At 47.1% G+C, this 23,939-nt stretch overlaps 1 protein-coding gene across 8 annotated transcripts in view; it reads left to right on the forward strand.

Moving 5' to 3' along the window:
- The window catches only part of cdc42bpb (CDC42 binding protein kinase beta (DMPK-like)), a 63,589-nt gene extending 45,210 nt beyond the window's left edge, over nucleotides 1-18,379 (forward strand). For 5 of the 8 annotated variants that reach the window (XM_078173610.1, XM_078173611.1, XM_078173612.1 and 2 more), the window contains 11 exons: nucleotides 281-343; nucleotides 444-685; nucleotides 785-1,139; nucleotides 4,910-5,007; nucleotides 5,116-5,200; nucleotides 5,299-5,416; nucleotides 5,609-5,726; nucleotides 5,902-6,132; nucleotides 16,392-16,500; nucleotides 16,834-16,895; nucleotides 17,606-18,379. In XM_078173610.1, coding sequence (XP_078029736.1) covers nucleotides 281-343; nucleotides 444-685; nucleotides 785-1,139; nucleotides 4,910-5,007; nucleotides 5,116-5,200; nucleotides 5,299-5,416; nucleotides 5,609-5,726; nucleotides 5,902-6,132; nucleotides 16,392-16,500; nucleotides 16,834-16,895; nucleotides 17,606-17,728 — 1,604 coding nt within the window. In that variant the 3' untranslated portion in view covers nucleotides 17,729-18,379. The remainder of the gene's footprint in view (nucleotides 1-280; nucleotides 344-443; nucleotides 686-784; nucleotides 1,140-4,909; nucleotides 5,008-5,115; nucleotides 5,201-5,298; nucleotides 5,417-5,608; nucleotides 5,727-5,901; nucleotides 6,133-16,391; nucleotides 16,501-16,833; nucleotides 16,896-17,605) is intronic. The other 3 variants (XM_078173615.1, XM_078173616.1, XM_078173617.1) reach the window with 1 other exon arrangement.
- Nucleotides 18,380-23,939: the final 5,560 nt, after the last annotated feature.

Here is a 23,939-nt window from a genome sequence, read left to right on the forward strand (position 1 = left end):
GCATTCGAGTAGCAGCATGAACAGAACCTGCAGTGAAATAAAGGACGGTGTCGTCTGCATAAAGACGAAAGTTACAATCTGTCAACCTGACGACAGCTTTTAAATGTTTCAAAGGGTCTGTGGTTTATGAAAAGGTTTACTGGGGAGCGGCGGGTACAGAATGTTCTGTGAATGTTCTCTTTAATCAATCTTTAAAACCTGAAATTCTTACTGGTTAAACTGTGTTGATGATATAGAATCAGTCACTGGTGATTCTTAAAGATGTTTTCTGTCTCTGCAGATCGGGAAAGGATCGCTCTGGGAACTGAAGATGGACTGTTTGTGGTCGAGGTCACCAGAGACGGTGAGACGGACAGACGGACAGACAGGCAGACAGAGACACACAGACGGACGGACAGACGGTAGATATCCACCACATGTCTAACCTCTGTGTCTCCCTGCAGTGATCGTGCGAGCGGCCGACAGTAAGAAGGTTTGTCAGATCGATTTGATCCCTAAAGAGAAGATCATCGCTCTGCTCTGCGGTCGGAATCGCCACGTTCACCTTCATCCCTGGGGGGCACTGGAGGGCGCCGAGTCCGCCTTCGACATCAAGCTGGCGGACACCAAAGGATGCCAGGCTCTGACGACGGGGGTGCTCCGACCCGGAGGCCCCGCCTGCCTGCTGGCTGCCGTCAAACGTCAGGTCACTGAACACCCTGAACACCTGCAGATGTCCCTGTAGCCCCGCCCCCTTGCTGTGGCGGTCCGGGTCTGTTCTAACGCTCTGGTTCTGTTCCTGCAGGTTCAGTGCTATGAGATCACTCGAGCGAAGCCCCACCATAAGAAGCTGTGGGAGGTGCAGGCTCCGGGCGCGGTGCAGTGGTTGGGCATGGTGAGGGAGCGGCTGTGCGTCGGGTATCCTTCGGGCTTCGCTCTGCTCGCCCTGCAGGGGGAGTCATCTCCCATCAGCCTGGTGAGCCCCGCCGACCCTTCGCTGGCCTTCCTGGCCCAGCAGCCTCTGGACGCCCTGCACGCCCTGGAGGTGGGATCCTCCGAGCTGCTGCTCTGCTTCAGCCAGCTCGGCATCTACGTGGACGGACAGGGACGCCGGTCCCGAACCCAGGAGCTGATGTGGCCTGCAACGCCGCTCGCATGCAGTACGTCATTTATTCTACAGATAGTATGTCATCATGGAGGTAAATCAGGTCAGACAGGTGTAGCTGATTGTCAGGTGAGGTCAGACAGGTGTAGCTGATTGTCAGGTGAGTTCAGACGGGTGAGTTAAGACAGGTGTAGCTGATTGTCAGGTGAATTCAGACGGGTGAGTTCAGACAGGTGAGATCAGACAGGTATAGCTGATAGTCAGGTGAGTTCAGACGGGTGAGTTCAGACAGGTGGGTTAAGACAGATGTAGCTGATTGCCAGGTGAGGTCAGACAGGTGTAGCTGATTGTCAGGTGAGTTCAGACGGGTGAGTTAAGACAGGTGTAGCTGATTGTCAGGTGAATTCAGATGGGTGAGTTCAGACAGGTGAGATCAGACAGGTATAGCTGATAGTCAGGTGAGTTCAGACGGGTGAGTTCAGACAGGTGAGTTCAGACGGGTGAGTTCAGACAGGTGAGTTAAGACAGATGTAGCTGATTGTCAGGTGAGGTCAGACAGGTGTAGCTGATTGTCAGGTGAGTTCAGACGGGTGAGTTCAGACAGGTGTAGCTGATTGTCAGGTGAATTCAGACGGGTGAGTTAAGACAGGTGTAGCTGATTGTCGGGTGAATTCAGACGGGTGAGTTCAGACAGGTGAGATCAGACAGGTGTAGCTGATAGTCAGGTGAGTTCAGACAGGTGGGTTAAGACAGATGTAGCTGATTGTCAGGTGAGGTCAGACAGGTGTAGCTGATTGTCAGGTGAATTCAGACGGGTGAGTTCAGACAGGTGGGTTAAGACAGATGTAGCTGATTGTCAGGTGACTTCAGACGGGTGAGTTAAGACAGGTGTAGCTGATAGTCAGGTGAGTTCAGACAGGTGAGATCAGACAGGTGAGATCAGACAGGTGTAACTGATTGTCAGGTGAGTTCAGACAGGTGGGTTAAGACAGATGTAGCTGATAGTCAGGTGAGTTCAGACGGGTGAGTTCAGACAGGTGAGATCAGACAGGTGTAACTGATTGTCAGGTGAGTTCAGACGGGTGAGTTAAGACAGGTGTAGCTGATTGTCAGGTGAATTCAGACGGGTGAGTTCAGACAGGTGAGATCAGACAGGTATAGCTGATAGTCAGGTGAGTTCAGACGGGTGAGTTCAGACAGGTGGGTTAAGACAGATGTAGCTGATTGCCAGGTGAGGTCAGACAGGTGTAGCTGATTGTCAGGTGAGTTCAGACGGGTGAGTTAAGACAGGTGTAGCTGATTGTCAGGTGAATTCAGACGGGTGAGTTCAGACAGGTGAGATCAGACAGGTATAGCTGATAGTCAGGTGAGTTCAGACAGGTGGGTTAAGACAGATGTAGCTGATTGCCAGGTGAGGTCAGACAGGTGTAGCTGATTGTCAGGTGAATTCAGACGGGTGAGTTCAGACAGGTGGGTTAAGACAGATGTAGCTTATTGTCAGGTGAGGTCAGACAGGTGTAGCTGATTGTCAGGTGAATTCAGACGGGTGAGTTCAGACAGGTGGGTTAAGACAGATGTAGCTGATTGTCAGGTGAGGTCAGACAGGTGTAGCTGATTGTCAGGTGAATTCAGACGGGTGAGTTCAAACAGGTGTAGCTGATTGTCAGGTGAATTCAGACGGGTGAGTTAAGACAGGTGTAGCTGATTGTCAGGTGAATTCAGACGGGTGAGTTCAGACAGGTGAGATCAGACAGGTGTAGCTGATAGTCAGGTGAGTTCAGACGGGTGAGTTCAGACAGGTGAGTTAAGACAGATGTAGCTGATTGTCAGGTGAGGTCAGACAGGTGTAGCTGATTGTCAGGTGAGTTCAGACGGGTGAGTTCAGACAGGTGTAGCTGATTGTCAGGTGAATTCAGACGGGTGAGTTAAGACAGGTGTAGCTGATTGTCAGGTGAATTCAGACGGGTGAGTTCAGACAGGTGTAGCTGATTGTCAGGTGAATTCAGACGGGTGAGATCAGACAGGTGTAGCTGATAGTCAGGTGAGTTCAGACAGGTGGGTTAAGACAGATGTAGCTGATTGTCAGGTGAGGTCAGACAGGTGTAGCTGATTGTCAGGTGAATTCAGACGGGTGAGTTCAGACAGGTGGGTTAAGACAGATGTAGCTGATTGTCAGGTGAGGTCAGACAGGTGTAGCTGATTGTCAGGTGACTTCAGACGGGTGAGTTAAGACAGGTGTAGCTGATAGTCAGGTGAGTTCAGACAGGTGAGATCAGACAGGTGAGATCAGACAGGTGTAACTGATTGTCAGGTGAGTTCAGACAGGTGGGTTAAGACAGATGTAGCTGATAGTCAGGTGAGTTCAGACGGGTGAGTTCAGACAGGTGAGATCAGACAGGTGTAACTGATTGTCAGGTGAGTTCAGACAGGTGGGTTAAGACAGATGTAGCTGATAGTCAGGTGAGTTCAGACGGGTGAGTTCAGACAGGTGAGATCAGACAGGTGTAACTGATTGTCAGGTGAGTTCAGACAGGTGGGTTAAGACAGATGTAGCTGATAGTCAGGTGAGTTCAGACGGGTGTAGCTGATTGTCAGGTGAATTCAGACGGGTGAGTTCAGACAGGTGAGATCGGATAGGTGAGATCAGACAGGTGTAGCTGATTGTCAGGTGAGTTCAGACAGGTGGGTTAAGACAGATGTAGCTGATAGTCAGGTGAGTTCAGACGGGTGTAGCTGATTGTCAGGTGAATTCAGACGGGTGAGTTCAGACAGGTGAGATCGGATAGGTGAGATCAGACAGGTGTAGCTGATTGTCAGGTGAGTTCAGACAGGTGGGTTAAGACAGATGTAGCTGATTGTCAGGTGAGTTCAGACGGGTGTAGCTGATTGTCAGGTGAATTCAGACGGGTGAGTTCAGACAGGTGAGATCGGATAGGTGAGGTCAGACAGGTGTAGCTGATTGTCAGGTGAGTTCAGACAGGTGGGTTAAGACAGATGTAGCTGATTGTCAGGTGACTTCAGACGGGTGAGTTCAGACAGGTGAGTTCAGACAGGTGAGTTAAGACAGGTGAGTTCAGACAGGTGAGTTAAGACAGATGTAGCTGATTGTCAGGTGACTTCAGACGGGTGAGTTCAGACAGGTGAGTTCAGACAGGTGTAGCTGATAGTCAGGTGAGGTCAGACAGGTGTAGCTGATTGTCAGGTGAATTCAGACAGGTGAGTTCAGACAGGTGAGATCAGACAGGTGTAACTGATTGTCAGGTGAGTTCAGACAGGTGGGTTAAGACAGATGTAGCTGATAGTCAGGTGAGTTCAGACAGGTGAGTTAAGACAGGTGCAGCTGATAGTCAGGTGAGTTCAGACAGGTGAGTTCAAACAGGCGAGTTAAGACAGGTGCAGCTGATAGTCAGGTGAGTTCAGACAGGTGAGTTAAGACAGGTGTAGCTGATTGTCAGGTGACTTCAGACAGGTGAGGTCAGACAGGTGAGTTAAGACAGATGTAGCTGATTGTCAGGTGAGTCCAGACTGGTGCAGCTGATAGCCAGGTGAGTTCAGACAGGTGAGTTAAGACAGATGTAGCTGATTGTCAGGTGAGGTCAGACAGGTGAGGTCAGATAGGTGTAGCTGGTTGGTCTCTTGTGTCTCAGGTATATCAGTGTGAATATTTGGCAGTTGTATCTGTTTGCGGTGTTTTATTACGATGGTCAGTGTCAGTTGTTGATCAGTGTTAAATATCAGGTGAACTTGGTGGCGGTGACGTGTTATCACATCATAAAGGTATTAATCAGTATTGACAGGTTATTGATCACCTGTCTGTGTCTACAGGCTCTAACTCCTCCCACCTGACGGTCTACAGTGAGTACGGGCTCGACGTCTTCGATATTCACACCACAGAGTGGGTTCAGACCATCTCCCTCCGCAAGGTAACCAATCACAGCTCAGCACCGCTCTGAGCTGACCAATCACAGCTCAGCAAACAGCCACACACAGTTTAGAACCGGCCAATCATGTCTCTGTCTCCGTGTCCTCAGATCCGACCTCTGAATGTTGAAGGGACATTGAACCTGCTGAGCTCTGAACCTCCTCGTCTCATTTACTTCAGCAACACATCATCAGGTAACCACGGACACACCTGGACACTGAGCACCACCTATCTGTGTCCACCCTGAAGCTCACCTGTCTGCACCTGTCTGTCTCCACCTGTCTGTCCTCAGAGGGTGACCTCACCATCCCGGAGACGTCGGACCACAGCAGGAAGTTGATGGTTCGAACTCGCAGCAAGAGGAAGTTCCTGTTTAAGGTTCCTGAGGAGGAACGACTTCAGCAGAGGAGGTGACTCACATGTGTACATGTGTGTGTACTGTGTGTACTTTAGTGTGTAATGTGTGTGAGTACATAAGTGTGTAATTTGTGTGTGTGTGTGTACTTTGGTGTGTAATGTGTGTGAGTGCATAAGTGTGTAATGTGTGTGTGTGTGTGTACATAAGTGTGTAATGTGTGTGTGTGTGTGTGTGTTGTGTGTAGGGAGATGCTGAGGGATCCGGAGCTCAGGTCCAAGATGATCTCTAATCCTACAAACTTTAACCACGTGGCTCACATGGGACCAGGAGACGGCATGCAGGTCCTCATGGACCTCCCTCTGGTAACTCCTCCTCCTCGTCCTCTTCCTCCTGCCGGCATGTTCTCCTCCCCCACCTCCTCTCCCCTCCAACAGCTCTGTTCATCACACTGACTCCTCCTCTCTGCTCTCCTCCTCTTCCTCCTCCCCCTGTCTCACCTTCCTCACCCCCTCCCCCTCTTTGACCCCCGGTGTTCAGGTTTGTGATGTCACTTCCCTCTCCCCCTCCCCGTCTCCTTCCCCCTCCTCCTCCTCCTCCCGCCACACCCTCATCTCTCCCCCTTCCAACTTTGAGCACATCTATCACATGACGTCGGCGTCGGCCGGCGCCTTCTTGCAGAAAGACGCCTCCTCTTCCTCCTCCTCCCAGCAGAGCCTCCTGCAGCCTTCCTCCTCCTCCTCCTCTCCCTCCACCTCCTCTCTGGGAAGGGTAGGCCAGCTTCTCTCTATCTCCCCCACTTCTCCTCCCCTCTCCTCCCCCCCCAACTCCCACACTCCCCTCCTGCCTGGTCTGTGGTGGTTGGTTTGGTTTGTGTGAAGTTTGAAACATTCGCCAGGTTGATGCTGCGTTCACATCTGCAAGCATTCACACCTGAAAGCATTCACACCTTAAAGCATTCACACCTTAAAGCGTTCACACCTTAAAGCGTTCACACCTTAAAGCGTTCACACCTTAAAGTGTTTAAACCTTCAAGTGTTCACACATCAAGTGTTTAAACCTTCAAGTGTTCACACATCAAGCATTCACACCTTAAAGCGTTCACACCTCAAGCGTTCACATCTTAAAGCGTTCACACCTTAAAGCGTTCACACCATAAAGCGTCCACACCTCAAAGCATTTAAACCTTCAAGTGTTCACACATCAAGCGTTTAAACCTTCAAGTGTTCACACCTCAAGCGTTTACATCTTAAAGCGTTCACACCTCAAGTGTTCACACCTCAAAGCGTTTAAACCTTCAAGCGTTCACACCTCAAGCGTTCACACCTTAAAGCGTTCACACCTCAAGTGCTCACACCTCAAAGCGTTTAAACCTTCAAGTGTTCACATCTTAAAGCGTTTAAACCTTCAAGTGTTGACACCTTCATGTGTTCACACCTCAAGCGTTTAAACCTTCAAGTGTTCACACATCAAGCGTTCACACCTTAAAGCGTTCACACCTCAAAGCGTTTAAACCTTCAAGTGTTGACACCTTCATGTGTTCACACCTCAAGCGTTTAAACCTTCAAGTGTTGACACCTTCATGTGTTCACACCTCAAGCGTTTAAACCTTCAAGTGTTGACACCTTCATGTGTTCACACCTCAAGCGTTTAAACCTTCAAGTGTTGACACCTTCATGTGTTCACACCTCAAAGCGTTTAAACCTTCAAGTGTTGACACCTTCATGTGTTCACACCTCAAGCGTTTAAACCTTCAAGTGTTCACACATCAAGCGTTCACACCTTAAAGCGTTCACACCTCAAAGCGTTCACACCTCAAGCGCTCACATCTTAAAGCGTTCACACCTTAAAGCGTTCACACCTCAAAGCGTTTAAACCTTCAAGTGTTCACACCTCAAGCGTTTACATCTTAAAGCGTTCACACCTCAAGTGTTCACACCTCAAAGCGTTTAAACCTTCAAGTGTTCACACCTCAAAGCGTTTAAACCTTCAAGTGTTCACATCTTAAAGCGTTCACACCTCAAAGCGTTCACATCTTAAAGCGTTCACACCTTAAAGCGTTTAAACCTTCAAGCGTTCACACCTCAAACGTTCACATCTTAAAGCATTCACACCTCAAAGCGTTTAAACCTTCAGGTGTTCACACCATTAAAGTGTTCACACCTCAAGCGTTCACATCTTAAAGCATTCACACCTCAAAGCGTTTAAACCTTCAATTGTTCACACCATTAAAGTGTTCACACCATTAATAATAATAATAATAATGATAATACTACATTTTATTTAAGGGTGCCTTTCATGGCACTCAAGGTCACCTTACAAAAGTACAGAAGTGCATAAAAACAGGGATAAAAACAAACAATATAATACAATGGACAGTGCAAAGATCAGACGGAGTATGAGAGTTTGAACAGACGGGTTTTCAGTCTGGTTTTAAAGAGGGGTAAGGAGTCCGTGTTGCGGAGGTCAGGGGGGAGGGAGTTCCAAAACTGGGGAGCCGAGCGGCTGAATGCTCGGCCCCCCATGGTGACGAGGCGAGCAGAGGGGACAGAGAGATGGATGGAGGAAGAGGATCGGAGGGTACAGGTAGGTACAGAGATATTAATGAGGTCAGAGAGGTATGGAGGGGCAAGACTGTGGATGGCTCTGTATGTATGGAGTAGGATTTTGTATTGAATGTGGTATGTGATGGGGAGCCAGTGGAGCTGCTGCAGGATGGGTGTGATGTGGTGAGTGGATGGTGTTCTTGAAATGATGCGAGCTGCTGAATTCTGTACCAGTTGAAGTTTATGGAGGGTTTTCTGGGGGAGGCCAAACAGAAGGGAATTGCAATAGTCAAGTCTGGAGGTGACTAAACTGTGAACCAGAATGGCGGTGGTGTGAGGGGTGAGAGAGGGGCGGAGGCGGTTGATGTTTCGGAGGTGGAAGTAGGCAGACCGGGTTATGTTGTTAATGTGTGCTGTGAAGGAGAGTGTGCTGTCGAGGATGACACCCAGACTCTTTACCTGAGGGGAAGGGGAGATGGAGGAGTGGTCGAATGGAATGCTGAAGTTATTGGATTTGTTGAGAGTGGATTTGGAGCCAATTAATAACATTTCTGTTTTATCACTGTTTAATTTGAGGAAATTGAATGTGAACCAGGACTTTATTTCAAGGAGGCAGTTGGTGAGGGAGGAAGGTGGGAGGATGGAGTCCGGTTTGGAGGAGATGTAGAGCTGGGTGTCATCCGCGTAGCAGTGGAACTGTATATTGTGCTTACGGAGGATGTGACCAAGTGGGAGGATGTAAATGATGAAGAGCAGGGGCCCCAGGACTGAGCCCTGGGGCACACCTGTGGTGACTGGGAGGGGGTGGGAAGTGAATGATTTGAGCTGAATGAACTGAGTGCGGCCAGAGAGGTATGATTTAAACCAGGTGAGGGGGGTGTGGGTGATGCCAATAGTGCAAAGTCTGTCCAGGAGGATGGTGTGGGAGATGGTGTCAAAGGCCGCACTCAGATCAAGCAGGATGAGTATGGATAAAAGACCAGAATCAGCAGCAAGGAGGAGATCATTGGCTATTTTTAGGAGGGCTGTTTCAGTGGAGTGAAGGGGACGGAAACCAGATTGAAATTGTTCGTATAGATCGTTGTGGAGCAGATGAGAGTGAAGCTGATTGGCAACAGTTTTTTCAAGGATTTTGGAAAGAAAAGGAAGATTAGAGATAGGACGGAGGTTATTGAGGTTGTTGGGGTCGGCACCAGGTTTTTTGAGTGTGGGAGTGACAGCAGCTGTTTTAAGGGGTGAGGGGACAATACCAGTGGTGAGGGAAGAGTGGGTTATGTGTGTGATGAGAGGGGCCAGAGAAGGAGCAGCAGCTTTAACAAGAGCCGTTGGAAGGGGGTCCAGCTGACAGGTGGAGGTTTTGGATTTTTTGATGAGATCAGCAATTTCAGAGACAGAGGGCAGGGTGAATACTGAGAATGACTGAGAAGGGGGAACAGCAGGTAGAAAGGAGGGTATGGTAGCGGGAATGGCGGGAAGAAGTTGCTGATGGATGTTTGTGATTTTGTCAGAGAAAAAGGAAATGAGTTTATTGCAGGAAGCATTTGAATACATGTGAGGAGGAAGTGAGGAGGGGGGCTGAGTGATGTTTTTGAGTAAGGAGAATAAAGCTTTGGAGTCCCCTTCATTGTGGTTGATCAGACTGGAATAGTAGGTGGATTTGGCTTGAGAGATGCAGTTTATAGTGGGAGAGATGGTTGATATACATGTCCTTATGAATGGTGAGTCCGGTTTTCTTGCAGAGACGTTCTAGCTGACGTCCTTTGGTCTTAAGTTGACGGAGAGTGGGAGTGAACCAAGGTGAAGAGCGGGTGAAGGTGACTGATCTGGTTTTGAGAGGGGCCAGGTTATCCAGGAGATTTTGGAGGCTGCTGTTATAATGGGAGACCAGATTGTCCGGGGTTGAAAAGCAGTCAGCAATGGGGAGGCAGTCAATACCAGCAGTGAGAGAGTCAACTTGAATGTTTTTAATATTCCGGAAGGAGATGGTGCGTGGGGGGATTGTCCTGGAAAGATTGAGTGTTACACTGAAGGAGAGCAGCATGTGATCCGAGTACGGGAGAGCATCAATCAATCAATCAATCAATTTTATCTATAAAGTCCAATATCACAAATCACAATTTGCCTCACAGGGCTTTACAGCATACGACATCCCTCTGTCCTTAGGACCCTCACAGCTGATCAGGAAAAACTCCCCAAAAAAACCCTTTAACGGGGAAAAAAAACGGTAGAAACCTCAGGAAGAGCAACTGAGGAGGGATCCCTCTTCCAGGACGGACAGACGTGCAATAGATGTCGTACAGAACAGATCAGCATAATAAATTAACAGTAATCCATATGACACAATGAGACAGAGAGAGAGAGAGAGAGAGAGAGACAGAGAGAGAGAGAGAGATGCAGGTAATGACAGTAGCTTACAACAACATTATTGAAAGTAATAATATTATAGTTATAGTTCTGGCTACTGTGGTACAATATGTTGAAAGTATATATTAATATCTGGCAGTATACATGTGTGACAATAGTCATATGTGTATAATAACAGTAGAAGTATGACTAATGACTAATGATGGCAGCAGCAGCAGGAGGCATCTGGCAGGACCACGGCAGCAGCACAACCACACACGTCACGCTGTCCAGGCACCGCTGTGATATGAGTTAATCTGAGAGACAGTGGAGCACAAAGGCTCCGGAGAAGAAGCCGAGTTAGTGACATCCAGAATGGCCGAGTTAGCAAGATGCAGTAATAGAATACGAGAGAGAGAGAGAGAAGGAGAGAAGGTGCCCGGTGTATTATAGGGGGTCCTCCGGCAGACTAGGCCTAAGTCAGCCTAACTAGGGGCTGGTACAGGGCAAGCCTGAGCCAGCCCTAACTATAAGCTTTATCAAAGAGGAAAGTCTTAAGTCTAGTCTTAAATGTGGAGACGGTGTCTGCCTCCCGGACCGTAACAGGAAGATGATTCCACAGGAGAGGAGCCTGATAGCTGAAGGCTCTGGCTCCTGATCTACTTTTGGAGACTTTAGGGACCACGAGTAACCCTGCGTTCTCAGAGCGCAGTGTTCTGGTGGGATAATATGGCACTATGAGCTCTCTAAGATATGACGGAGCTTGACCATTTAGAGCTTTATAAGTTAACAGTAGGATTTTAAATTCAATTCTGGATTTTACAGGGAGCCAGTGCAGAGAAGCTAAAACAGGAGAAATATGATCTCGTTTCTTAGTTCCTGTTAGTACACGTGCTGCTGCATTCTGAATTAGCTGGAGAGTTTTTAAGGACTTACTAGAGCTACCTGATAATAGAGAGTTACAGTAATCCAGCCTAGAGGTAACAAAAGCGTGGACCAATTTTTCTGCATCTTTTCGGGTCAGGATAGGCCTAATTTTCGCAATATTATGCAGATGAAACAATGCAGTCCGTTTTAAATTGAGAATTAAAAGACAAATCTTGATCAAATATTACTCCGAGGTTTCTTACGGTAGTGCTAGAGGCCAGAGCAATGCCATCTAGAGAAACTATGTCATCAGATAAAGAGTCTCTGAGTTGTTTGGGGCCAAGAACAATAACTTCAGTTTTGTCTGAATTTAACATCAGGAAATTGGTGCTCATCCAATTTTTTATGTCTTTAAGGCAGTTATGGAGTTTAGTTAATTGATTACTTTCTTCTGGTTTCATCGATAATCATCCGCATAACAATGGAAATTTATAGAGTGATTTCTAATGATGTTACCTAAAGGAAGCATATATAGAGTAAATAGGATTGGTCCGAGCACAGAACCTTGCGGAACTCCAAAACAAACTTTGGTACGTAAGGATGATTCATTACGAACGTCAACAAATTGAAAACGATCAGATAAATAAGATTTAAACCAGCTTAGTGCTGAACCTTTTAGGCCAATTAAGTGATCCAGTCTCTGCAGTAGAATTTGATGGTCAATTGTGTCAAACGCCGCACTAAGATCTAATAAAACAAGAACAGAGACGAGTCCTTTGTCTGAAGCAATCAGAAGGTCATTTGTAATTTTAACTAGTGCTGTCTCAGTGCTATGATGCACTCTAAATCCTGACTGAAATTCCTCAGATAAATTATTATCCTGGAGAAAATCACACAGCTGGTCTGCGACTACTTTCTCAAGGATCTTTGACATAAAGGGAAGATTAGATATTGGTCTATAGTTGGCTAACACCTCTGGATCCAGGGTGGGCTTTTTTAGTAGAGGTTTAATTACAGCTACCTTAAAAGACTGTGGTACATAGCCTATTAATAAGGATATATTGATCATATCTAATATATGAGTGTTAACTAAAGGAAAGACCTCCTTAAGTAGCCTAGTTGGGATGGGGTCTAAGAGACACGTTGATGATTTAGATGAAGAAATCACTGCGGTCAATTCTTGAAGAGAAATTGGGGAGAAGCAATCTAAATATATATTAGGTCTTACAGCTGTGTTTGAGGTTAGATAGGTACTATCTGAGGACAGGAGGTCATGAATTTTGCCTCTAATAGTTAGAATTTTGTCATTAAAAAAGCTCATAAAATCATTACTGCTAAGGGCTAAAGGAATACAAGGCTCAATAGAGCTTTGACTCTCAGTCAGCCTGGCTACAGTGCTGAAAAGAAACCTGGGGTTGTTCTTGTTTTCTTCTATTAATGCTGAGTAATAGTTTGCTCTGGCATTGCGGAGGCCCCTCTTATAAGTTTTGAGACTGTCTGTCCAGATTAAACGAGATTCTTCCAGTTTGGTCAATCGCCAATTCCTTTCAAATTTTCGCGATATTTGTTTTAACCTACGGGTTTGAGAGTTATACCAAGGAACAAACTTTCTTTGCTTTTTTAACTTCTTTTTAAGAGGAGCTACAGAGTCAAGTGTTGTTCGCAGCGAGCCTACGGCGCTATCGACAAAATGATCAAAGTCGGTACAGGAAACCTCTGTTACTGAGGGACTTGGTATTGAATTTAACGACGGAGTAATCTTTTCCTTGAATTTTGCGACAGCACTATCTGATAAACATCTAGTATAGTAACTGTTGCTGAGTGGCGTGTAATCGTGTAAAAAGAAATCAAAAGTAATCAGATAATGATCCGATAGCGAGGGATTCTGTGGAAAGACTTTTAGGTTATCAATTTCAATTCCATACGTCAGAACTAGATCGAGGGTATGGTTAAAACAATGAGTGGGTTCATGTACACCCTGACTGAAGCCAATGGAGTCTAATAATGAGATAAACGCGGTAGCCAGGGAGTCATTATCAACGTCGACATGAATGTTAAAATCGCCTACAATAATAACTTGATCTGATTTAAGAACTAAACTGGATAAAAACTCTGAGAATTCAGATACAAATTCAGAATACGGGCCAGGAGCACGGTACACTATAACAAATAAAAGTGGCTGCGAGGTTTTCCAGGTCGGATGTAAAACACTAAGAACGAGGCTTTCAAATGAATTATAATCTAGTTTAGGTTTAGGGCTGATTAACAGACTAGAGTTAAAAATGGCTGCAACTCCCCCTCCTCGGCCACTGCCTCGAGGAATGTGGGTATTATTATGACTGGGAGGAGTGGACTCATTTAGACTAACATATTCATCTTGACACAGCCAGGTTTCAGTGAGACTGAGTAAATCAATATGATTATCTGATATTAATTCGTTTACTAACACTGCTTTAGATGATAGAGACCTGATATTTAACAGTCCGCATTTAATTCTCCTGTTTTGTCTTTCTGTCACAGAAGAGGTTTTAATTTTTATGAGGTTGTTATGCACAACTCCTCTTTGTTTAATTTTAGATTTAAATAATTTAGGTGGTCGGGAGACAGACACCGTTTGTATAAAACTATGAAAACTATGGCTGGGTAACTGAACTAGAAGCTCAGAGAAGCGTATAGGACTGCGTCTCCGAGTCCTGGTCTCAACTCTGGGTTGTCAGGGATTTAAATTACTAATAAAGTTTGCCAGGTTCCTAGAAATGAGAGCAGCTCCATCCAAAGTGGGATGAATGCCGTCTCTCCTAATAAGACCAGGTTTTCCCCAGAAAGTTTGCCAATTATTAACGAAACCCACATCATTTGCTGGACACCACCTGGACAGCCAGCGATTAAGTGATGACATGCGGCTAAACAAGTCATCAGTGGTCAGATTTTGGAGGGGTCCAGAGAAAACTACGGAGTCCGACATTGTTTTTGCATATTCACACACCGAGGCAATATTAATTTTAGTGACCTCCGATTGGCGTAACCGGGTGTCATTGCCGCCGACGTGAATAACAATCTTACTGAATCTATGTTTAGCTTTAGCCAGCAGTTTTAAATTTGACTCAATGTCGCCCGCTCTGGCCCCAGGGATACATTTGACTATGGCCGCTGGTGTTGCTAACTTCACGTTCCTCAGAATAGAGCTGCCAATAACCAGAGTTTTATCCTCACCGGGTGTGTCGCTGAGTGGGGAAAAGCGGTTGGAAACGTGAACAGGCTGGTGGTGAGCTGTGGGCTTCGGCTTGGAGCTGCGCCTCTCACGAACAGTTACCCAGCCTCCCGGCTGCACGGGAGTTGCCGGAGGACAGTTAGCAGAGGCTAAGGCTATGCTATGTGGCTCCGCACCGGCTACAGGGGGCTGGCTAACTACCGCAGCTACTGAATGGTTTTCCATGGTGCGGAGCCGCGCTTCTAATTCACTAAGCCTCGCCTCCAACGCAGCAAATAAGCTACACTTATTACAATTACCACTGTCGCTAAAGGAGGCAGAGGCATAACTGAACATTTGGCACACCGAGCAAGAAAGAGCAGAAGGAGAAGCCATCGCAAAGCTAATGTAGCTACCAAGGCTAGTAACGTGCAAACAACAGCTAAGAGATTAGCGAGAAAGTCGTAGAAAGGAGGAGAGCTATAAGTGCTTAAACAGAACCACTGTGGGTTAAGACTTGAAGTAGACGTTAAAGCAACTGAAGTGAGAAAGCAGGCTAGCAGAATTCACCAGAGCAGCACAGAGACGCTGTCACAGAAACACCGGAAATGACACAACTCGCTTACCGCAATACATCAGCACGTCAGCACTGTGCCTTACAGTCAGAAGGAGTAAAACCAGAGCAGCAAATTAAATCTAAGATATGTCCTTTGGAATGTGTAGGGAAAGTGGTGTATTGCTGTAAATCAAAACTGTCCAGGCAGGATGTAAAGTCACGGGTAAGGGGATTATTACTGTTGTCAATGTGAATGTTGAAATCTCCCAGCAGAATAACATTTGAGGTGAGTGTGGTAAGATGGGTGAGAAATGTAGAGAATTCAGTTAAAAAATCCTTGTTAGGCTTAGGAGGTCGATAAACTGTGGCAATTATTGTGGGGACAGAACCAGAAAGCTGTGAAACAATGCATTCAAACGACTTTGGAGCTGGATAAGAGACCGGCGAGACTCTCCACATCTCACGGTAAATCATCGCGAGACCTCCTCCCCGGCCGGAGTCACGTGGTTGACTGGTGTAAACAAACCCGGGAGGAGTGGAATTGTTCAGGGACGTAAAGTCATTGGGCTGTTGCCACGTTTCAGATAAACATAGAAAGCCAAACTTACGGTCGGTGAGGAGATCGTGAACAAGATGTCCTTTACTCGTAAGCGAGCAGATGTTAAGCTGTCCAATGCTGACGCTGGTGTTGGTGTTGCCATGGTTACCAGCCGTGTAAACCAGGTTAGTAGGCCTGGCTAACACGCTGGAGTCAGCAACCCGGCCAGTGTTCCGAGGAGGGCGTCGAGATGTGGACCAAATGGACTTGATCTGACCCGAGTTGTCCAAGTGGAACGACCGACCGGATCCTCGGTGGATGTATCTCCGGCGGAGAGGAACAACGATGTCCGGCGGGAGGTGAAGCACAGCCGGCGAGTGCCCTGTCGCATGGAAGCGGAGACGAAGCAGCTCGTCAGCAGAGTACTGCAGGATTCCTGTCACTGGTTGATGGATTAAATTCAGGAGGAACCAGAGGATCCCGGACCAAAGGCAGGAGTTAACACCCAGCATTGTAGGCAGGACAGGCAGCAGTACGTCCAGGTAAGCCAGTCAGTCAGGTGAAGCAAAGGTCGGTATCCGTCCACGAGCGTTAGCACTGATAGCTCATCAGAATTAAAAGTATGAATGAAACACACTTACAGCAATTGCATAGTCCGTAGGACAATAAAATATCATTAAAGCGTTAAAAAAAAAAAAACACTAAAAGCGTCCCCCCCGCGAGCAGCGGCAGCCAGACGTGCCAGCGTTCACTCCTGGAAGTGACCCTGAAAGCATTCACACCTCAAGCGTTCACACCATTAAAGCGTTCACACCATTAAAGCGTTCACACCTTAAAGTGTTCACACCTGCGCTGAACACACACCATGTGAACACGTGGAGTCTTTAATGTGCTTTATATATATGTGTGTATGTGCGTGTGTGTGTGTGTGTGTGTGTGTGTGTGTGTGTGTGTCCATGTCCGTGTGTGTGTGTGTGTGTGTGTGCGCAGAGTGTGATGCCTTCTTCTCAGGATGACTCGGTTAAAGACAAGCCCCGCCCACTGTCCAGTATCTCCCGGCAACAGAGGAGCAAGACACACATCACACGCACAGCCTCAGGTACACACACACACACACACACACAAACTAACAAACAAAACAAAATGTTCATGTGATGTCACACATTACATCATTTCCTGTCAGTATTAAGTGATGAACTACATCTGTACACTAAGTACACACAGGTTAATGTCATGATCACATGTCACACATACTGTGTTGTTTTAGTGTGTAGTGTGTAGTATTGGTGTGTAGAACCTGCAGTGTTATTGTGCAGTTTACTCTATCATATTAGAGTGCAGTTAAAACTGTGTAGTGTTTAGTGTGTAGTATGACACTCTGTTGAGGGGAAAGCTGTGACGTCATCTGTAATCTGTGTTGTTATTGGTTCAGACTTTGGGGGAGGAGCTTCGTCTCGCAGCACCTCTGAACCGGACCAGGACCTGGACCGAGAGGTAACTCAGAGTCCTGGTTTCTGCGGAGTCTCAGAGCTCCGTATACACGACCTGATGAGTCAAGTTTGAAACCAAATCTTTATTGAGATGTTTCATTTGAACAATGTGTGTCTCTCTCTAACCATTTCTGTCTCTCTCTCTCTAACCATCTGTCTCTCCACCTATCTCTCTTTCTACCCATCATTTTCTCTCTAACCATCTCTGTCTTCTAATTTTTCCCTCTCTAACCATCTCTCTCTCTCTCTCTCTCTCTCTCTCTCTCTACCTCTCTCTTTCTCTCTAACCGTGTATCTCTCTACCCATCTCTGTGTGTCTTTCTCTCTCGCTCATTCTCTTGATCCATCTCTCTCTCTCTCCATCCGTCTCTCCCTTTACCTGTCTCCCTCTTGAATGGTCTCTCCCTAACCGTGTCTCTCTCTCTCCTTCTCTCTCCCTCCATTTCTCCCTTTACCTGTCTCCCTCTTGAACCGTCTCTCTCTGTTTCTCTCTCTCTCCATTCATCTCTCTCTTTACCTGTCCCCTCTTGAACTGTCTCTCTCTAACCGTCTCTCTCTCCATCCATTTCTCCCTTTACCTCTCTCTCTCTCTCTAACCATCTCGCTCTCTCTCTCCCTCCATCTCTCTTTTTACCTGTCTCCCTCTTGAACCGTGTCTCTTACCGTCTCTCTCTCTCTCTCTCTCTCTCTCTCTCTCTCTCTCGTTCCATCCAGCCGGACTCAGACTCGACCAAACACTCGACCCCCTCCAACAGCTCTAACCCCAGCAGCCCCCCCAGTCCAAACTCCCCCCACCGCAGCCAGCTCACCTTGGACGGCCTGGAGATGGACCCCTGAGGCTCCGCCCCCCCACACCTGAGGGAGGAGGGGCTTAATAAACCAATCAGGGTGCAGACTGAGAGTTTAGATTTTACTTGATTTTATTGTGGCGGGGTGAGTCTGAGCTTCCTGCTGCTTTTATTTTTGTTGGATTTTACCTGCTGGGAAGCCCCGCCCCCTGGTTTTAACCCTGCCCCTGCTGATGGCTGCTGTGTTTGACCTTTGACCTTTAGTCTGATTGGCTCTGTGGGACCAATCACCACCTCCTCCTTCTCTTCTTCTTTGTTAAATAACTTCCTGTTAAGCTTTAGCGGGTTGTTAGCGGTGGAGCTAACAGACGGGAGGTCTCACTCTGATGAAAAAACACTGTATGAATTAATTTTAAAGTTTTGTTAAAGTTGCACATCATCATCATCATCATCATCATTGTTGTTGTTGTTGTTGTTGTAGTAGGAGAAAAATAATCTTTGATTTTGTGTCAGTGATGATCTTTCCTGCTGCCCCCTTCGACCCCATCCCCTGACCTCTGACCTCGGGGGGGGGGGGGGGGGGGGGGGCACACCTGAACACTACTGCTTTGTTTCTTCCAGAATCACCAGTTAAAGAATCTTTGTAATTATGAGACATGTTAGCAGCTGACGGAAACTCAATAAAAGAATCTCAAGAGTCTGTGTGTCAAGCACTTCCTGTTTGTCAGACACTTCCTGTGTGTCAAGCATTTCCTGTGTCTCAAACACATCTGTGTCTCAAACACTTCCTTCGTCTCGCCGCTGCAGCTGATTGGATCAGTGAACAGAGAGCGCTGTGATGTAACGACTCTGGAGGAGCCAGTGTTTACATGTTTACAGTGTGTAAACATCAGAACGTACTGACGACATGTTTTATAAATAAATCACAACAAATAAAAAACTAGAGAAAAGGAAATAACTGTGACATCACTGTGACATCATCAGTGTCTGAGGGCACTGCGGCAGACTTAGTTGTTTTTGTCAGATCTAATGTGCAGCAGATTTCAGGTCAGTTATTAATAATTGATTTCACCCCCAGTTGTGTCTGACAGGTTCATTAAATATTCAGGAGGGGGCGTGGCCTGTTGTAACACCCGGAGACAGCAGAGCCAATCAGAGGGCAGAACATAGCAGGAATCAGGTCACTGACATGTTAAAGGTCTGTAGGTTTGTGTTTGTCCTGTGAGGTCACATGACTGAAGCTCAGTAACATGTTGAGCTGCAGGTCATTTATTGACATCAAATCAATCAGCTGATCAATTAATAAACACAGGTGATGGTCAGGTGATCAGAGATCAGCTGACCTGCTCACAACATCAAAAACTGTTGTAACATCTTTAAAAGAATGTCAGCTCAGAGATGTGACCATCAGTCATCTAATCAATTTAGTCGACAGGAAATTAATCCACTAATTTATTGATCAGATTATAGTTCAACTAATTTATCAAGTAAAAATTAAACTGCTGCGTTACTTTGTCTGACATCATCAACAGCTGTAGACACTGTCAGGACTCCAGTCTTCAGACGCCTGACGGTCACACCTACAGGGACTGTGACGACACTGGACTCAGACACATGAACCTTCACATGGAGTCAGTCCCTTCAACAGCTTCAGCTCGTCTTTGAAGGATTTCCATCAGAGTGTTTCTGTGTCCATTCATTCTGTAGAGCGTTGATGAGGTCAGCTGATGTTGAACGAGAGGGTCCAGCTTGAGGTCAGGCCTCTGTTCATTAACATCCAACTCGTCAAATCATGTCTGTATAGTCGCTGCTTTGTGCACCGGGGCACCGTCATGTTGGAGCAGAAAAGGGCCGTTACCAAACTGTTGCCACAAAGCTGGAAGCAAAGCATCGTCCAAAATGTCTTGGTGTGCTGAAGCATTAAGGTGCGGACACACCAAACCGACATCAAAGAACTAGCGGCGACGAAAGCCAACTGTTGTGTCGCCTCACGTCGCCCTGTGTCAGTTGCATTTGAACACACTACACAGACTACATCCGACATGAGTGAGAGACTGGTACATCCTGTCAGCCGAGGGGTTTCCTATCTGTGCAGCCGAGCACCGCAGCACCTCCACGGACTATTACATCCAGACGGTCCCGGTGTTTCCTCCTCAGGCTCCACTTCACTCAGCTGCCCGATAAACCCGCTGCTTCTTCCCACTTTAACCTGAATAACAAACCAGGGCTCGGTGCTCCGGTTGGATCCAAACGGAGAGCCGGGGCTAGCTCAGAGACTAGCGGAGGCTAACTGGCTGTGCTTCCCTCCGGTCATGCTGCGGCTAACGCTCCGCTAGCTGCTCCCAGCTAGCTCCGGTTTGTTATTCAGGTTAAAGTGGGAAGAAGCAGCAGGTCTGTGGGGCAGCTGAGTGAAGTGGAGCCTGAGGAGGAAGCACCGGTTAGCCCCGGTTTCACTACAGGCAGATTCACTCGCTTCCTGTTTTCTGCTTTGTTTCCATGGTGATGGAAAGTTATAGAAGTGTGAGGATGGAACCACAAACAGGAAGTAGGTTTTCTTTGATGTGTCCTGAGAGAGTGAAATTCTGCAGAGTGCAGTGTGTTATTTTACGTGATGTCAGAGACAGACGACGTGTCTGCTGCTGCCTCCATCGTTTCCTTTGTGCGTGTTATTGCTGCGATATTTGGATCGAACCATCCTGTCTCAGTTCCTGTCCAACGCTCTGACTCTGCACACTGAAGGATCAATAACTCAGCTTTATCTGTCGCAGATTCCCAGAGCAGCCTGGGAAACTAAAACATATGGACTTTGACCAAAATTTGAATTTTTAGATTCAGAATTTTATTTATTTTATTTTTTTATAAACCAGAGAAACTTTATTAGTCCCAGAAGAGCAGCTCATTTCTGCAGCCTGTCCCGTCCATGTAAACAGAATAAATAAATAAACAAACAGCAGTGATCAGACGTCAACATGTCAGTGAGGACAGGTACACAGATCAACAGGCTGCAGCGACAGAAACCATGACGTCATTCCGGCTCTCTGCAGAGGCCTCGTACATGTTGGCAGACAGGAGGACGCAGGTCAAAGACGAGGACAAAAGAACATTCACATGATGCACAGGGGCGACTCAGATATTTGCAGGTTGGTTCCTGTCAACAGTTCGAGTCCTGACAGCAGAGGGAACGAAGGAATTTGTGTATTGACTTGTTTTTCGTGTGGGCGCATGATGGCGTCGGCCTGAGGGCAGAACTGAGAACTTCCTCGACTTATTCTGTTTTCTGGACTGCTCGCTGCTTCCAGAGAGAGCATGCTGCACGCTGCACGCTGCACGCTGCACAAGAGGTAAAGAATAGCAGCAAAATTGCAAATTACATTTATCACCTGTCAGCTTTTGTTCTGTTTTTACATCCATCTTCATCCACTTGTCCAGTGCCAGGTCTCAGGGGCAGCAGGCTGAGCAAAGTCCTCCAGACGTTCCTCTCCTCAGCAACACTCTCCAGCTCCTCCTGGAGGACCCCGAGGTGTTCCCAGACCAGATGAGATCTATAATCCCTCCAGTGTGTTCTGGGTCTGCCCCGGGGCCTCCTACCAGCTGGACCAGGAGGGTCCTGATCAGATGTTGAACCACCTCAACATGAAGGAGCAGCGGCTCTACTCCGAGCTCCCTCCAGATGTCTGACTCCTCCCCCTATCTCTAAGGCTGAGCCCAGTTTCATAGTTGAAACTAACAAGATTTAAATCAGAGTGAGGAGGGCCGGTGTCTTTATCACTGTAGCTTTTATACTCAGTGAGCTCCTCAAGACATTGATCAGTCCTTGTTGATCAGTCCGTGTTGATCAGACCGTGTTGATCAGACCGTGTTGATCAGACCGTGTTGATCAGACCGTGTTGATCAGACCGTGCTGATCAGACCGTGCTGATCAGACCGTGCTGATCAGACCGTGTTGATCAGACCGTGTTGATCAGACCGTGTTGATCAGTCCGTGCTGATCAGTCCGTGTTGATCAGACCGTGTTGATCAGACCGTGTTGATCAGACCGTGCTGATCAGTCCGTGCTGATCAGTCCGTGTTGATCAGACCGTGTTGATCAGTCCGTGTTGATCAGACCGTGTTGATCAGACCGTGTTGATCAGTCCGTGTTGATCAGACCGTGTTGATCAGTCCGTGTTGATCAGACCGTGCTGATCAGTCCGTGCTGATCAGTCCGTGTTGATCAGACCGTGCTGATCAGTCCGTGTTGATCAGACCGTGTTGATCAGTCCGTGTTGATCAGTCCGTGTTGATCAGTTTGTGTTGTCCGACTCTTTTTAGTCCATGTTTTACCTTCTTATTTTGAAAAGCGTCTGAACTTCAGAATAATGTGTTTATTCTTCATGATATTTTCTACTGTGAGTTCAGACTCTGAGGCTTTATCATATGGTCCTGTTGTGTTCTCCAGTTCTCCCAGTTGATCATCTGCGGCAGCTTTTCACAAGACAATATTCAGGCAAAGAAAAAAACTTTTATTTCAGTGTGTTGAAACTTGTAACAGTGATTCAGAGTGTGGGAGGAAACCTCAGTGTGACCTGTGAAATGAGAGCAAGTGTCGACACGTACTAAAGATGGAACAAGAGCAGCCTCAGTTTCCTCTGGTCTTACCTTGATCTGGTCTTACCTGGATCTGGTCTTACCTGGATCTGGTCTTACCTGGATCTGGTCTAACCTGGATCTGGTCTGACCTGGTCGACTCGTCTCTCCTGCAGTATGACACCACCTGCCGTTACCATGACAACCACAGGTGTGCCACATCCGGCCGGACTGATTAGTTGTCCACAGACAGCTGACTGTACTCTGACTCCCCCCCCCCCCCCCCCCCTCCTCGTCTGACTCCCTGTTGTCATGGTAACACACAGGAAGCTGCAGTGCAACATCACACACAGGAAGTTGCTGCTGTCAGTCTGATGAAGTCTTCACACACGAAAATAAATGCTTTGTTTCAGTTTAGAGATCAACGTCACCTCAACTTTTGTTGGTGGCCGGCCCTTTGTCGGCAAACGTCCTCTTTTGCCCGGACATGTCCACTTTTCACGTCCCGTCCGGGGCGTCCGGGGGGGGGGGTTATAAACTGATGATAATGTCCGGTTTTCTGTGTGTTTGTGTGTGTGTGTGTGTGTGTGTTAGAGTGCGGCACGGGCCGCATATTTCTGTCCGAACCCGAACCGAGCCCGACATTATTTAATGACCAAAGCACTGAGTTTGTGTCACACAGTGGTTACAGGCTATTTAACAGGCCGGGCGTGCGCCGTGGGTGCTCAGCTGCGGAGAGGGAGACCTCCGTGTTTGAGACGGGAGCGGGAGGCGGGAGGTCCGACGCTTCTAGCGAGAGGAGAGGGAGACATAAAACAAAATAAGATACAATAGGAAAAACCTGTCTCCCTCTTTTACTTTATTTTCAGGGTTTAATCAAGGCGGAGGCGGGCAGCTGGAGGTCCAAGGCTTCCAGAGAGGAGAGAGGTAGAAACAAACAGCCAATGTGTGTGTGTGTGTGTGTTATGTTCAGGTGGTGTCACGTAAATAACAGTGCCCAAGCAACAAACAGGACAGACAATAGGATTTTATTTATTTTTACAATACATTTTCACTGAAAGCTGACCGAATCCGACCCGAGCCCGAATACAATTCATAGCTACATTTTTGACCAAACCCGGCCCGACCCGTCGGGTACTGTCGGGCTCGGATTGCCACACTCTAGTGTGTGTATGTGTCCCCTATCTATAGGCCTATCTGAATTTCTGTCTTTGAGAGATATTATTTTGTAATATAACTGAATTTTCTATCCATACATATAAACTTTAAATATATTAAAATTATAAGGCATCTTTGAGTAAACTGCGAGTATCATTTAAGTAGGCTATGTCGTGGCCGGCCGAGTGTCCTCTTTTTTGGAAATCAAAATATGGTCACCCTAAACAACACCGAAACAGCGTCTGTGTAAAAGGGACAGTCTGCAGAACTAGTGTGACGTTTTGACAACATGTTATGTCGACCCACAGCAGGAGATTTAAAAAGTAGTTGTTAGCAGTTAGCAGCTAACAGGAGCTCCTTACCCTCCGAGCAGAGGACGAGATCAGCCGTCATATAACAGGGACACTAAATGATTGTTATTGACATGTGATGTCATTGTTATTGTTTATTAAGAGCTGCTGACACGTATGTTATATGTCACACTAGAGGCCGACGCTGTTGTGTTACATGGCACGCCTCTTTTGATTCTGTGATGT

The sequence above is a fragment of the Epinephelus lanceolatus genome, chromosome 13, assembly GCF_041903045.1.
Source record: "Epinephelus lanceolatus isolate andai-2023 chromosome 13, ASM4190304v1, whole genome shotgun sequence".
NCBI classification, from domain to species: domain Eukaryota; kingdom Metazoa; phylum Chordata; class Actinopteri; order Perciformes; family Serranidae; genus Epinephelus; species Epinephelus lanceolatus.